Consider the following 17,358-nt stretch of genomic DNA (forward strand, 5'->3'; position numbering starts at 1 on the left):
AAAAGCAACATAAAAAACTATCCATTTTAAAAGTTCATTATGCAATGTTTTACAGTTAGGCAGGGAAACTGACGACTCACCTCGACAATGTAGAAGAACATGCTGATAGTTTGTGCTGAGCTCAGCATCGTAGTACGTGCAGTGTGACTTGAAGAGGGCACACGTGAGGCATCGTTTATAAAATGGCTCCACAGTCAAAACACTGGAATCAAATTGTGAACACAACAATTATACAGTACTTCATAGAACAGTCACTTAACACAGTCAGTGTCATTTTTTGTTGTAACTCTCAAAATAAACTGATGTTTTGTTTGTTTTCAATAAAATTAATTTGATTAAATGGGCAGTGGTTTGACCGGCTACTTCTCTCATTTTAATAAACACAGACCATCATAAAGACGTAACGAAAGTAACAGCGGACAAGTTTTGTGGCTTAAAGTTGAGTTGTGGCTTTATACTATTGTGTTGTGGCGGGGTTTTTTTGTGGCTTTTGCAATGGTGCTGTCGCTGGAAGCTGTTTTGTTGTGGCTTCATATTATTGTCTTGCGGCGTTTGCATTTGTTGTGACCTTTTCTCAACCAAAGTAGATATGCGCCATTTTTGTTTTGATGACTTAACATTTAATGTCCTTATTTTTACAAGTGTTAAACTTCATACAAAGTCTGACGTTCTTAAATCCAATGTTTTCTTTTACTACTATCGATACAATTGATATTTTGCCTTTAAAACGATGATGGCTTGATACGTATCTTATGGAAACTTTCCAAACACAGATCAATATATACTTGAAATTTAAGAATATAAATTGATCTATCGATACATCAATCAATCGTTACACCCGTAATACATATAGGGCCTGATTTACTGCCACGCGCTGGACAGCATGTGCAAAACATAAAATAGCGCATACTCTGAGTGGGCGTGTTGTGTGTGATCTACTAAGACTGCGTGTGAAATTAAAACGTGGTGCAGACCGCCTTATTTAAATGAGGATTTTGCGTGCATAAGGGGCTTTTACTACGAAGACACTTGATAATTTTTCTGCACATTCATGTTATCATGCTCCTACCTGTGTGCGATGCGCTGAACCAGCAGCACACAAATATAATCTGTCACACCTTTTCTGATTCACAATCTAGACAACATGCTGCACAACAACACTTAATTATGTGCGTGAGGCTGTGGATCGCATCCCAGCACATTTGTGCATCTGGAATGACTCAAAGGCAAGAAAATGTTGAAGATATATTATAGTATAGAAAAAAAGAAAAACAATATAAATAAAACGCCGGCATGCACACACCAAAACGCATCACTTGAATTCCTTTTAATCAGTCCTTAAGTCATCCAGCAGTTCTAAATTTATAAAAGGAAGATTGCTGAATAGACAATATGTCCAATACTTTTTATGTCTGGCCGTCCAAAATTCTTAACACACAAACACACACACACACACGTAGGACGGAGGATTCTCGTCTGTCCATCGTCTGTCTGCGCAGTGCAGGCACTGATCGCAAAGCCGTGTGGGGAACTGTCAGTTTGCATGTCCTTCTGACACGCGCTAAATACAACGCAAAATAGTAAATGGTAAATGGTCTGTATTCATGTAGCGCCTTACTATACCTGGAATAATACCCAGTGAAGACAGAAACGCAAAATGGATTGCACGCTTTTTTCTGCTCACTTAACAGACACAATCTACTCTGCACACAATTAGTAAATGAGCTTTGCGTGTGCTATCAAATTTGCAGGTGTTTTAGTACACGCAAACCTTTAGTAAATCAGGCCCATAGTTTATTTCCAGTTTTTATTTGCTGCATTTACATTTTCATAACTTTAATTAGTCTGCTGTCTTATTTGATAACTCTTAATGTTATGGTTCTTCTTGGAAACAGTAATAATAATAATAATAATAATAATGGATTAGATTTTATATAATGCTTTTCTATTATTAGATACTCAAAGCGCTCACAGAGAAGTGGGAACCCATCATTCATTCACACCTGGTGGTGGTAAGCTACAGTGACGTTTAGTCAGGGGAGGCAGGTGAGGCGGGGCCTCACGTGCCATCATGGAAAGACAAAAAATGTAAAAAGAAAAAAAATTAATTAAATTGTTATATGTATCCAGTGATTATACTATAACGTTATTTTCCATTTAACTTCACCAGATTTAGATTATCTTTATTCAAAATCGCTGAATTTTCACATTTACCGTTCAAATACTGAGAAGAGACTTGCGGTGAGTCACCAGCCAGTTGAGCCTCGCCATGGATTGCGCAATGACTCGGCTAACTGCTGGCCTGCTGTACAGTGAGACCGTATTGCTATATGAATTATATTATACATTTCCATAGTTTAGTTAGCTGAGGTATATAATGTACAGTGTATTTTGTCAACAACTGTATGTGTGTAACGTATTTCTTGTGCTGAGCAATCATAAAACGGCTGCGAAGACGCACTGGGTGAGGCTCGCAGTAATCCCGCCTCCTGGTGGTAGAGGGCGCTAGTGATCCCAGAGATCATTCTTGCGACTACTCGGCTGCAGAAGAAGTGACAACAAGCAGCAACAGTTAGCAGCGATCGTTTATTTTTTCCTCTCGCCTGAACTTTTAACATGGAGGATTACATATCTAAAATAAAACAGTTTTCTAAACTGGACTTTCAATCAAAGCAGGAGGTAATAATTAAAGGAAGATCTTCATCGAGACAGAGAGACTTTTAAAACTGAAGAAAGATAAGGAAGACTTCTATAAACAAGTTATCGATGCTTTTGTTCAAAAGGAGCGGCGCATGGACTTCATTTATAAGTAAAGGTAAGACCATAATAACGTTTTTTTTATTACATGTGCTTTTTTGTGTGCTACAGTTTGTATGTGTAAAGTTAAAGTTAAGTTAAAGTACCAATGATTGTCACACACACTAGGTGTGGTGAAATTTGTCCTCTGCATTTGACCCATCCCCTTGCTCACCCCCTGGGAGGTGAGGGGAGCAGTGAGCAGCAGCGGCGCCACGCCCGGGAATCATTTTTGGTGATTTAACCCCCAATTCCAACCCTTGATGCTGAGTGCCAAGCAGGGAAGAATGCTGGTATGAGCTTTTAAACATAACCCGTTAACTGCTGCCAATCAAATGGTAAATAAGATACTCTTTGGGGTTCATATGTTTGTAAATCTGACTGTGATGAAGTCAGTGCCTCACCAGCTATGAACCTCACCGCACGTCACTGGTAAGTTACATTTGTAGCCACAAAGACAAATTACATGATCCAAGCAACTTCCAAGCAACTGACACGCCAAACCAAATGTATTATTATTATTTTTTCAGTAAACTGTTTCATCCTTAGCTTAAAACTAGCAAGACATACAGCAACTTTGTTTTCCAACCATCGGGAGCGTTGAGAAGAAAAGGTGAGAGTCATTAAATTAAAGAAACAGCGTGTAGCTAGTTAACTTGGTGAAGCAGTCGGAGGGAATCCCTGCTAGTCTGTACCAATTAAAGCAGAATGAGTTGATAACGTCGTTAAAATAATCTATAAATGGTGGACATGTATTCAGGAAAATATGGAGAAGCTGGTGTGTTTGACAGAGAAGCAGCTGGTAGGAAACTATAGAAGTCTACTCTCAAAGGTAAATAAATACTGCACATTACTATTACATTACTTTATAAAACTACTGTTGTAAATATTTACACATTTTCAAGGTACAAGCTGCTTCACAGAACCAATTACTAGTATTACAAGGTACCACTTTAGTTCTTACCTGTATAATTGTTGCTGCGTTGTGCTGTTTTCTTTACTTAAGAAAAAACTGAAAACAAAGGTATTATAACTTTTTAGAACATTGTCTTCACATGGTATGATCTGACTCTTGAATCTTACACTGATTGAGTGTTCTCATCATATGCAAGAATTTGAGACACCTCCCAGCATCCTGAAGTTAAATGAATAAGTTTGACATTTTGTCCCTTAAATTAGAGGAAGCACAAAAAAAACATATTAGGGCAGTGTAAAAACAAAAACAAAGATATAACCTAATATGTGATTGTCAGCATTCGCAAAATTACTTTAAAAAAATAAGTGCACATAAACATACTGAGTGTGTGGGGTGGTGACGTTAGGTTTAAGGTGGGATGGGGGCACTTCAGTAGTCTAATAATAATAATAATAATAATAATAATAATAATAATAATAATAATAATTAAATAGTAAAATAAAAGACCATAATCGGGCCACAAACAAAGTCTTGTTTAGGGCCACCATATTGAAAGAATATTGACAACAATCTAATTTTTTTTTTATATACTCGAAGGGTTCACACCACTGTTTGTTTTTGAATGTAAAATAGTTGACTATTGTTATTTATGATCACATCTATAAGCACAATATTGTTTGTTTTGATGTACCGAGGTGTTATAGAACACTGCTGTTCATATTTGAACATATACCTCTTGGCAGCTGATACTGCAAATTAGATTCTGTGCAAGAATATGTTGAGTGATCTGAAATAATTGACACTTTTCAATAAAGTAATGAATTTGAAAGTACATGGGTCCAGTTGTTTTTCAGTTTTTTTTATCATGGTATCGAATAAGTATCAATAATTGTGGAAATGTATAGATATCGGTATCGACTACTGAAACTCTGGTATTGTGACAGCCTACTAAGTTATAAAAAAGATTTCAATAAACATGTTAGAAATGTTCAAAGTAAAATACATTGAATATTTCCTTTCTTTGAGTTTAGGTTTTTGTGTGAATTTCGGCCAGGTCATGCCAAAATTAAAAACTATTGTACAGACACAACTTTGAGGTCATGCTGGAAAAAAATTAATGCAAAATAAACAGTTTTTAAGGTGAAATATCAAAGGTAAAGAAAAGTAAGAAAAGGCAGAGAACGTACCGCACTACAATTTGTCTTTCTTTGTCATGAATAAGTCTGACAACTAATTAAATTCATCCATGTGTGTTTAAAGGCCTACTGAAACCCACTACTACCGACCATGCAGTCTGATAGTTTATATATCAATGATGAAATCTTAACATTGCAACACATGCCAATACGGCCGGGTTAACTTATAAAGTGCAATTTTAAATTTCCCGCTAAACTTCCAGTTGAAAACGTCTATGTATGATAACGTATGCGTGTGACGTCAATCGTTGAAACTGAAGTATTCGGTACACATTGTATCCAATACAAAAAACTTGGTTTTCATCGCAAAATTCCACCAAGTTAAAGTGAATCTTTTGCAATTTGTTTAATGAACAATGAAGACTGCAAAGAAGAAAGATGTAGGTGTGATCGGTGTATTAGCGGCTGGCTGCAGCAACACAACCAGGAGGACTTTGACTTGGATAGCAGACGCGCTATCCGACGCTAGCCGCCGACCGCATCTATGATCGGGTGAAGTCCTTCGTCGCTCCGCCGATCGCTGGAACGCAGGTGAGCACGGGTGTTGATGAGCAGATGAGGGCTGGCTGGCGTAGGTGGATAGCTAATGTTTTTAGCATAGCTCTGTGAGGTCCCGTTGCTAAGTTAGCTTCAATGGCGTCGTTAGCAACAGCATTGTTAAGCTTCGCCAGGCTGGAAAGCATTAACCGTGTAGTTACAGGTCCATGGTTTAATAGTATTGTTGATTTTATGTCTATCCTTCCAGTCAGGGGTTTATTTATTTTGTTTCTATCTGCAGTTAAGCCCGATGCTATCACGTTAGCTCCGTAGCTAAAGTGCTCCGTCGATGTATTGTCGTGGAGATAAAAGTCACTGTGAATGTCCATTTCGCGTTCTCGACTCTCATTTTCAAGAGGATATAGTATCCGAGGTGGTTTAAAATACAAATCCGTGATCCACAATAGAAAAAGGAGAGAGTGTGGAATCCAATGAGCCAGCTTGTACCTAAGTTACGGTCAGAGCGAAAAAAGATGCGTCCTGCACTGCACTCTAGTCCTTCGATCTCACGTCCCTCATCCACGAATCTTTCATCCTGGCTCAAATTAATGGGGTAATCGTCGCTTTCTCGGTCCGAATCGCTCTCGCTGCTGGTGTAAACAATGGGGAAATGTGAGGAGCCTTTTAACCTGTTATTTCCGGTACAGGCAAGGCTTTTTTTTATCAGCGACCAAAAGTTGCGAACTTTATCGTCGATGTTCTCTACTAAATTCTTTCAGCAAAAATATGGCAATATCGCGAAATGATCAAGTATGACACATAGAATGGATCTGCTACACCCGTTTGAATAATTAAAAAAATCATTTCAGTAGGCCTTTAAGTTAGTCAAAGTTTTACTTGGGTAGAGATCATGGTGACGTGCTGGAATGTCCCGAGAAGGCCGTGTTTCAACGGCAGTGCCATGAAGAATACTGTGTGGTCCTTCGAAAAGAATGGTTCTTGATTCTAGAAAAAAAACACAGCAACCAAGTCAAAATATTTTCATATACCGATAAAATATTTCATTGTGAAATAAATCACTCAATGATATTGAAGACTGAACATCAAGCTGACATTCCTGATGATGTGTTTACCGTTCCAGCATGTTCATAAATACAAAGCTGTCACGGCTTGTCACACCACGCCATGCCTTGTTTTGTGTTTCTTGGTGATTTTCTGGGTGTAGTTTTAGTTCCTATCTTGCGCTCTTAATTTGTGTTTTTTAACTTCCTGTTTTCCCCATTCCTGCAGCAGTTTTACACCTGCCTTCGAGCACTTTTCCCCTCACCTGTTTTCTGTTTGTAATTAGCACTGTTAAGTTGAGCTTGCGACACCATTGGTTTGTCGGGACATTATTCATGATTCACTGGTGACTGTTAAGGATTCGTTCGATGCTGAGCTCTAGTATGTGTCACGACTTGGTCCTTGGCGTGGATTGTTTTTCCGTGGTGCAAAGCAACTTAACTGGACATGACGTGCAGGTGAGGACATGTTTTAATATTTAAACTCAAAAGGCTCAAAAGGGTATAAACAAAAGGCGCTCACAGCGGAGGTAAAAAACTTGACTAGGAAAACAAAAGGCGCGCACAATGGCGGAGAACTATGAACATTAAACAAAAACTTACGTGACAAGGAACTGTGAACATGGCATGAAGAAGCGTGATCATAAAGGGTGCAGAGCATAAATGTGGAGCATGAATGTGATGTCGCCAGGACGAACAACAGAAACAGAAAAGCTTATATAGTGACATGATAAGTGAAAACAGGTGCGTGACTAACCGTGAACAGGTGCGTGACATGACAATGTGAACCAGGTGAAACTAATGGTTGCTATGGTGACAAAGCAAGGGAGTGAAGACAAGAACTAAAAAGTGTCCAAAAACCAAGCAAAACAAAAACATGATCAACACAGACATGACAGTATGCACGCACTTTGTGGACGCCGTCTGCTCCATCTTCCTAGTAAGTGTTTTTGCTGTGTTCCAGCATTTTGGTTTTGTTTCCCTCATAGTTTGTCCGTTCAGAGCACTTCCCTGTTGCTCTCGCTTTTTGTTTTGTTTAATCAATAAATCCCCTTTTTACTGCATGCTGCCGCATTATTCGTCTGCATTTTTAAAATCACTACAACCTCCTTCTTAAAAGCGTGTTGTATTGCTTGGAAGTACTGTCGTCTACAAGTTTGTCAATCAACAACTTAGTGAGTCACACATAATCACAATGTGATGCCGTTGCATGACAACAAATGACATCCTTTACAACTACAAGGAAATCCAATATGCTACTAGATGTACTACAACTGCAAGAACCTACAATACACTACTACATCTACTACATCTACTACAACTACAAAACCCTTTACAAGTACTACAATCACAAGAAACCACAATAAACCTCTACAAATACTAAAACAAACTACAAAACACTACTACAAGGAATAAAACAACAACAGCCTACAATACACTACTATTAGTACTACAACCACAAGAAACTACAATACATGACTAAAAGTACTAGTACTCCAATTATTACAAGAAACTACAATACTACTACCAGATACTAAAAAAACTACAATTACAATATTCTACTACAACTACTAAAAACCTAAAATACACTACTACAATTATTACTACAACAATAAATTACAACACATTACTACGAATATGTTTGTTCTAAAACTACAATACACTACTACAAAAACTCCAAATACAGGAAACTACAATACGCTACTACACATACTACAAATACAAGAAACTACAATAAACTACTACAAGTATGAAGACTTAAAAAAACTACAGTAAATAACTACAAGAAACAACACTAGGCAACTATAAAAATCTACAAGCACTACAACTACAAGAAACTACAAGTACACTACCACAATAACTACCACTACAAAAAACGACAATACACTACTACAAAGTCAAGACTTTACACTATACTACTACAACACACTCTAATACACATCTACAACTCCTGTAGAACAAACTACAAGTAGTACAAATACAAGAAAATACAATACACTACTACAAGCACAACAACTACAAAAACTATAAGTACACTAATACACTACAATACAATACTACATATGCTTTCTACTACAAAGAACTACGAGTACACTACTGCAAGTACTACAACTACAATACAGTACATTACACTACTACAAGTACTACAACTACAAGAAACCCCAAGTACACATCTACAAGAAATATAACCGTAAAAAACTACAATACACTACTACGACACATTATACAATGCATCAGGAAAGTATTCACACCACTTCACTTTTTCCACATTTTGTTATGTCACAACCCTATTTCAAAATGGAATAAATTAATACTTAGGCTTACTTAATCCTTTAAATTCCCTAAGGAACATTGGCCATTGATGAAACTCCTCCATCACCTTCGGTCTTATGCCCTCCGCTCCAGTTGTTGCCATGACAGCCCTTGCGCCTTCATCTCCTGCTCTGTGGTTCTTCTCCAGGTGGCTCTAGGCTTTCCTCTCTTCCTCTTGCCTTGCGGGTTCTATGTTAGAGCATGTTTCGTGATTGATCTATTGTGTCTACGCAGTGTGTGACCAATCCAGTTCCATTTCCTCCTCTTGATTTGTGTTTCTATTGTGTCTTGTTAGTGAGGTCCCACAGGTTGGCATTGGAGATGGTGTTAGGCCAGTAGATACCTATGAGGCGACGGAGACAGCGGTTGAAGAATGTCTGTATTTTGTTGAGTATGTTGGCGGTGATCTTCCAGGTTTCTGAACTGTAGAGTAAGGTGGATTTGACGTTTGAGTTGAAGATTTGCAGTTTGGTCTTGAGTGATATGTTTTTTGCTTTCCAGATTGTATTTAAGATAATGAATGTGGTCCTTGCTTTTCCAATTCTGGCACTGACATCCTCCTCCGTTCCTCCGTCCACAGCAATAATGCTTCCTAGGTACCGTATGTAAAGGTGGCAACCTCGTCTAACTGGTTATGATCCATGTTTATTGGGGAGTTGTTCTTGTTGTTTATATGCATTAACTTAGTTTTTGATGTGTTGATTTTGAGTCCAAGCAAAGCAGCTGTTGTTTCCAGTTTGCATGATTTCTCCTGCATATGTTGGTGTGTGTGTGCTAGGAGTGCTAAATCATCAGCAAAATCCACGTCTTCCAACTGCTCGGTCAGGCTCTACTGTACGCCGGTTCGGTTATTGCTTGTTGTTTGTGTCATGGTCCAGTCTATACAGAGGATGGACAGGAAGGGCGAGAGCATGCATCCCTGCCGCATCCCAGTCAGGACCTCGAAGGGCTCTGACAGGCAGCCTTCATGGAGGACACGACACTGCATCCCTCGGTAGGTTTTCTTGATAAGGTTAATCAACTTTGGGGGAATGCCATTGTGAGCCATCACTCTCCACAGCATCTCCCGATCCACACTGTCAAAAGCCTTTTCAAAATCAATGAAGTTGACGTAGACAGGAGAGTTCCATTCAGTTGACTGTTCAATGATAATCCTGAGTGTGGCTATTTGATCTGCACAGGATCGGTTGTTCCTGAAACCAGCCTGGTTTTCCCTCAGTTTTCCATCGACTGCCTTTTGGATTCTCTCCAGTAGGATGCGGTTGAGCACCTTCCCTGGCAATGAAAGCAGCATTATGCCTCTGTAGTCCTTGCACTCCCTGAGGTCTCCTTTCTTGGGAATCTTGACAATGATGTCATCTCTCCAGTCTGATGGGATATTTTCTTACTCCCAAATAGTTTGCATGAGTTGGTAGAGCATGCTGGTGGAGGTTTTGATGTTTGCCTTTAGGGCTTCAGCTGGAATCTCATCCGGCCCCTCTGCCTTGCCTCTTCTGAGAGCCCTGATGGCCTTCTTGATTTCTGTCTTGGTGGGAGGGTTGCAGTTTATTCCCAACAGGTCTGTGGCTGGTGGGATCTCTGCTGTCAGTTGGGGGGGTTGTCTATTGAGCAGTTCTCTAAAGTGTCCTGTCCATCTCTTTAGTTGGTCCTCCTAGGTTGTGAGTAGTGTACCGTGTGTGTTTTTAATGTGTGATTGTGACTGTTGAAACTTGCCTATGAGTTTTTTTTTGTAGTTATGTAAAGTTCTTTGAGATTGTTTTTCCCTGCTGCCTCCTCTGCCTGTTGTGCCAAATCCTCAATGAACTTCTTTTTGTCCTTTCTGACACTTTTCTTCACTTCTTTGTTTGCTGCTTCATATTCTTTCTGTGCTGTGGCCTTTGTTCTTCTGGTTTTGATTATATTTAGTACCTCCTTTTTTCCCCTTCTCTCACCTACTTTCTTGAACGTTTCCATGGGAAGCCACAGTTTGTTATTTCCCTTTCTTCTCCCAACCACTTCTTGACATGTCTCTTTCCATATTGTTTTCAGATTATTTCATTTATCTTCCACTGATGTAGGAGGTTTTTTTGCAGACCTTGTAGTACTTGGAACTGGTTGTGTAGTGTGGCTTTGTACAGTTCTGATGTGCCTATATCTTGAAATTGCTGTATGTTGAATTTGACACTTCCTTCTCTATGTGTTGTGCATTTTAATTTCAGCTGGATTGTTGCTGTAACTAGGAGATGGTCTGATCCAGCGTCAACTCCCCTTTTCACTCTGACTTCCAGCAATAAGCGTCTAAACTTTTGGCTAATGCAGATGTGGTCGATCTGGTTTTCTATTACATGGTCAGCAGACACCCAGGTTGCTTTATGCACATCCTTGTGTTGGAAAATTGTCCCACCAATGACCAAGCTGTTGTCTGCACAAGCTGCTGCAAGTCTTTCTCCGTTTTCATTCATGGTTCCTAGTCCTTTTCTTCCCAATGTTCAATTCATAGCCATTGTTGTTTCCTCCTAACTTTGCGTTCATGTCTCTCATCAGAATCATGATGTCCTTTCCTTTTTTGGTCTCAAGTATGTGATATAGTTGGTTGTAGAAATTATCCTTGATTTCATTGTCTGCGTCGTTAGTGGGAGCGTAGCATTGTACTACGTGGAGGTTTATTTTATTGTGTGTGATTTGTAATTTGGCTGTGATAATCCTCAAATTGACGGGTTCCCAGCTGATGAGGGCCCTCTGTGCCTCTGTGGAGGGCATGAACGCAACTCCCTCTGTGTGTGATGCCAAGTCTTCTGGGTGTCCAGAGTACAGTATGGATTCTCCGCTCGCCAACTTGACCTGCCCTGACTGGAGCCATCTGGTTTCACACAGACCAAGGAGAGATAGTCTGTACCTCCTCATCTTTTCCGCAATAACTGCCTTTTCTGCTGCGTACATAGTTCTCACGTTCCATGTAGCAATGTTGGTGGGTCATCTAGGGTTTAGAAGCTTCGGACGCACTGTCTCCTTGCGGTTTTCCATGTACATCGTCATTTGCTCTTTAGTATGGGGTACTGAAGAGGCTTCCTTTCCAAGACGTTGGGGTTTAAAGTTTTTCATCAATGTTTCTGTAGCATAAGATATTTTTATAGGTTTGAGTTGCTAGCCCAAAGCCCAACCTTCCACCAGTACTGGCTTCTAGAGTTTTTGGAGTCGGTTTGTTAGTCCCCTTCCCCTAACCTATTGTCCTCCAGGCAATGGATTACAGTCTCATACCCCGGCACGTCTAGCCCAACCAACTCCTGTTACTGTGTAATGAAAGCTGCATTTAAGGCGACCATTTCATACCAGCAGCGCGAGGCAGGAATAAATTAATGGTGTCCTCAAAATTCTACACTCAATACCCCATAACGACAATGTGAAAACATTTTTTTAAAAATGTTTGCAAATGTATTACAAATAACAAAACTAGGAAATCACACATACATACATATTTACAGCCTTGCTCAATACTTTGTTGATGCACCTTCGGCAGCAACTACAGCCTCAAGTCTTTTTGAATACGATGCCACAAGCTTGGCACACATATTTTTGGGCAGTTTTTCCCATTCCTCTTTGGCCATTCCTCTTTGCAGCACCTCTCAAGCTCCATCAAGTTGCATGAGAAGCAGTGGTTTTCATCCAGGATGTCTCTGTACGTTGCTGCATTCATATTTCCCTCTGTCCTGACTAGTCTCTTAATTACTGCCTTTGAGAAACATCCGAGCAGCATGATACTGCCACCACCATATTTTGTGATTGTTTAGTTTTTATTTTGTAATAAATTAGCAAAAAATAAAAAATAAAAATAAAACTTTTCACATTGTCCTTATGGGTTATTGTAACATTTTGAGAAAAAAAAAGTTTTTGTTTTTTTTACATTTTGGAATAAGGCTGTAACATAACAAAATGTGAAAAAAGTGAAGCTGTGTGATTACTTTCCGAATCATCAATCAATCAATCAATGTTTATTTATATAGCCCTAAATCACAAGTGTCTCAAAGGGCTGCACAAGCCACAACGACATCCTCGGTACAGAGCCCACATACAGGCAAGGAAAAACTCACCCCAGTGGGACGTCGGTGAATGACTATGAGAAACCTTGGAGAGGACCGCGTATGTGGGTAACCCCGCCCCCCCCCCCTCTAGGGAAGACCGAAAGCAATGGATGTCGAGTGGGTCTGACATAATATTGTGAAAGTCCAGTCCACAGTGGATCCAACACATCAGCGAGAGTCCAGTCCATAGTGGGGCCAGCAGGAAACCGTCCCGAGCGGAGACGGGTCAGCAGCGCAGAGATGTCCCTGTAATACACGACTACAACTCCTGTACAATAAAGTACAAGTACACTACTACGAGTACAAGAACTTCAAGAAACTACACATACACTACTATAAGTACTACAACTATTAACAAACATGATCTTTTTTAATGCTTGTATTCCAACAAATGATTTCTTCCCAGAAGTGAAAACCATTGGTGGTCAACCAAGCTAAGATGGCTGTTGTACAGCAAGCAGCACGTGCGCTATCGGAGTACACAAGGGGCCTATATATTCCTGCAAAAAACAGATATGAGCAAACAATCTAACTATGCAATTAAATAGATCCCTATACTTCATCAAAAAAAAAAAGATATGTCTATTGATAAAGGATAATTTGTTGGTGGAGTTCCCAAAAATATTGAACTATCGTGTGCTCCAGACATCATTCTACACGACAAAACAGATAAAAACTTGGAAAGGCATGGAGGTCTACAACTTCTTTGTGTGTGGCTGGGTCAAGGGTATTTTGTATCAAGATTCTCCCGGATAAATATGCATCGTTTTTGCTCAGGTAAGGTTACATTTCATGATTTAACTTTGTATCTACTGCCATGTTTGTTGCCTGCCCTTGCTGTTCCAAGCACCGTTTCGAGTCCGCGTGTTTCCCCCCGTCTTTATCAAAATATAACTATAGATGTCAACATTGAGTATGTGTGGAAAGCTTCACTTATGGTCATTGCCTTTGATAAAAGGTATTTGAGGTTTTGCTCACATTTGATTTATTTTATTTAGACTTGCCGAGTTGGTGCTTGACAGAACACTTGTAGCAAAGGTGTTAAAGAAATACAAATAGTATCAAGATAATACTTAAAAGGGAAATACTAAACATTAAAAGTATAGCAAACAAACATTTAAAGGGGAACTGCACTTTTTTTTGTAATTTTGCCGTTCACAATCATTATGAACAGGGGTCCCCAAACTACGGCCCGTGGGCCGGATCCAGCCCCCCAGAATCCAAAATCCGGCCCACAGGAAGTCCCAGGTAAATTTGTTTTATTTTTTTTGACATTTTTTTTATTTTTATTTTTTTATCTTTCCTTTCTAATCCATTTTTTACCGCTTGTTACTCTCGGTGTCTCCTAGCCGCTCAGGCAAATCATATTGTCTAAAAATTAATTTTCCCACTGATAACGTGACAATGTTGATGAATATCAATGTTAATTGATGTTAAATGACAAAACGGATTATAAAGACAATGTAAATATGTATATATATATATATATATATATATATATATATATATATATATATATATATATATATATATATATATATATATATATATATATATATATATATATATATAAAAAAAAAAAAAAAATTATATATATATATATATATACAGCCTGGCCCCCGGCCAAATTTTTTTAACCCAATGTGGCCCCCGAGTCAAAAAGTTTGGGGACCCCTGATTATGAAAGACATGACAACGGATGGATTTTTTTTTTTTTTTATGTATTCTAAATATTAAATACATTCGATCTAAAGTTCTTCTTACAAGGGAGCCTATGGGAGCCATTAAATTCTGCCTATAGAGCCCCTAAAAAAACATCCAAATACTTCCATTAGGGTTTTATATACATAATGTAAGTATATATGTAATGTAGTAATGGAAACATTTATAATAACATTTAATATTTACATATTTTGATCATTTTAAGCATTCATTTTAAAAACGCATCACGACGATTGCTTTTTTTTTTCTTCATCATTGATTTCTGCTCACTGCAGACTTTATGAGAGCAAACAAACATAACAAAACATCCGTGCAAGGTCCATAGGCATTAGGATGCCGACTGCTAGGATGTTCATATATTCCGATTTTGATGAAAAATGTCTCATAATCTTTGCATAGAAACGAGATGAGGGGGTCGGAGGTAACAAGCGCTTTTTGTGTTTTTCTCACCAGTTCCAGATCGTAAATGGCTGTGTCCCAACTCGTCGGATTACCTATTCAGATGTCATCTGTGCAGGTAAGATGCATGATTTATGATCTACAATAAACTTACAGGCAGCAAGTTAACGAGGAAGCAGAAGACCAGTCGATGATGTCAACATTAGGGACACAAGCTTGTGATCACAGTGCCACCATAAATAGTTTGTCTGTGTGAGCGCTTTTAATAACAATATTGGTTAGTATTCAAGTCACAAAATGTAAATAGAGTATTGTTGCCGCTTTTTGAAAGGTTATTTATTGGATTTTATGGGCGAAATAGTGGAGCTCCCATTAGCTCTGCTTTGAGTGGATTTTTATTTATGTTTATTTAATATTTAAAATGCATTTAAAAAATCCATCCATCGTCATGTCTTTCATAATGATTGTGAATGATAGCTCCCCTTTAATGGAGTGTTTGCTGCAAACTTGTGCATTCGTCGGCTCTGCTCCCTCGCACCGTGTGGTATTTTTGTTGTCATCTTTCATAAAATCTTGTACTCTTCCGCCATTCTTGATTACCTCTCCAAGAACTCTGAAGTAACGTTAATCCTTTTCGCAATGTAAACGGTTCGTACAGCATAGAACAACGCAAGCGTAGGACATTTTTCTTCGAGAAAGGTTAAATGGCGCCTAGTGCCAATTGAGAACAGACACTGGCTTGACTACCACACATATTCAATGAGCCGGACCAGAGTGATGACTACGTGATGTCATTTTGAATCCAAGCAATCCCAAGCATTGAATTAAATTTTGTACTGGAATCAAATCCTTACCAATTTATGACCTTATTTCTGTATGTTTATTTTTACATTCTGTGAAAATAGAGTGAAAATGTACAATTCATGTTTTTGTAAACTTATGAAATAATGATGATGAAATATTTATTTTTTTAAGTTTTGTTTTCATTTGATGTTCTTCTTACCTGACGATCCAGCCACTTGTCTGACATCATTAAATGTCTCTGAAATGAGGAGAGCATCTTTATCACAACCTTTTCATACACTAATAGTACATGCATGATGACTCTTCAATTTGCAGAAAAGTGTACCTTTGCGCAGGTATTGGTGATTACATTACAGAGGGAAAGAATGGACATGTTCTGTGCCCGGGTCACCCAGCGCACAGCTAGCTTGTCTGCCGTCACCCATTTCACCATGGTGATGTAGTATTCACTACGAAGATCAAAGTAAATGTAAAAGAAAATACAACATGAGCAATTATATCCAATCAGTGCCATTTGTGCCCCTAAAGAATACAATTTAGAAATATGCAGTATAAAATTAAGTGTAATGTTATGATATATATTGTTTACACAGTATTCTATTTTTTACATATTTGTGTTAGTCTTTATCACTACTGGACTTTGAGTTTATCCAGCCATCCATTTTCTACCGCTTGTCCCTATCCCAGCTGCATTCGGGCACAAGACGAGGTACACCCTTGACAAGTCACCACCTCATTGAAGGCCAATTTTATTTAAAAATGGGCACTTTAGTTCCTGGGTTTTCACTCACTCCTGTTACCCTCGATCCCCTCTGAAAAATGTAGAACATTTCCCAAGTCGCAGGAAGTTGCATCATTCACATCCTCTGCAAATGAAAAACAAAAGTACAGTACATCCAGAAAGTATTCACAGCGCTTCACATCTTCCATATTTTGTTATGTTACAGCCTTATTTCAAAATGGTTTAAATACTTTTTTGCCCTCCAAATTCTACACACAATACCCCATAACGACGATGTGACCAGGTAAATTGCGGTAATATCAGTTGGTTGGACATGATTTGGAAAAGCACACCTCTGTCTTTATATAAGGTCCCACACTTGACAGTGTATGGCAGAGCACAAACCAAGAATGACGTCAAAGGAACTGTCTGTAGACCTCTGAGACAGGATTGTCATGAGGCACAAATCTGGGGAGGAGTACAAAACATATCTGCTGCCTTGAAGGTCCCAATAAGCACAGTGGCCTCCATCATTTAATACATGGAAGAAGTTTGGAACCACCAGGACTCTTCCTTGAGCTGGCCTGCTGTCTAAACTGGGTGATTGGGTGAGAAGGGCCCCAGTCAGGAGTGATGGTCACTCTGTCAGAGCTACAGCAGTCCTCTGTGGAGAAAGGAGACCCTTACAGAAGAACATCTATTTCTGCAGCAATCCAACAAATCCAACCTGTATGGTAGCTTGGCCAGACAGAAACCATGGCCGGCTTTCTTAACTGGGTGACTGGGTGAGAAGCACAGTGGCCCATATTTATAGGACAACTCTGTAAATATTCCTGAGTTGCTCAGTCAGAGCCCAGACTTGAACCCAGTTAAACATCTCGAGAGAGATCTGAAA

General features: G+C 39.0%; 1 protein-coding gene across 9 annotated transcripts in view; it reads right to left on the reverse strand.

Moving 5' to 3' along the window:
* The window catches only part of LOC133663370 (inactive dipeptidyl peptidase 10-like), a 168,348-nt gene that overhangs the window by 29,824 nt on the left and 121,166 nt on the right, over positions 1 to 17,358 (reverse strand). For all 9 annotated transcript variants that reach the window (XR_009828291.1, XR_009828292.1, XR_009828296.1 and 6 more), the window contains exons 12-17: positions 16,068 to 16,191; positions 15,942 to 15,980; positions 6,283 to 6,390; positions 3,880 to 3,965; positions 3,761 to 3,808; positions 81 to 202 (exon numbers count right to left, since the gene is read on the reverse strand). Coding sequence is in view for 4 of the 9 variants with exons in the window: in XM_062067792.1 (XP_061923776.1) it covers positions 81 to 202; positions 3,761 to 3,808; positions 3,880 to 3,965; positions 6,283 to 6,390; positions 15,942 to 15,980; positions 16,068 to 16,191 (527 nt within the window). In the remaining 5 variants the exon portion in view is untranslated. The remainder of the gene's footprint in view (positions 1 to 80; positions 203 to 3,760; positions 3,809 to 3,879; positions 3,966 to 6,282; positions 6,391 to 15,941; positions 15,981 to 16,067; positions 16,192 to 17,358) is intronic.

The sequence above is a fragment of the Entelurus aequoreus genome, linkage group LG13, assembly GCF_033978785.1.
Source record: "Entelurus aequoreus isolate RoL-2023_Sb linkage group LG13, RoL_Eaeq_v1.1, whole genome shotgun sequence".
Taxonomy (NCBI): Eukaryota; Metazoa; Chordata; class Actinopteri; order Syngnathiformes; family Syngnathidae; genus Entelurus; species Entelurus aequoreus.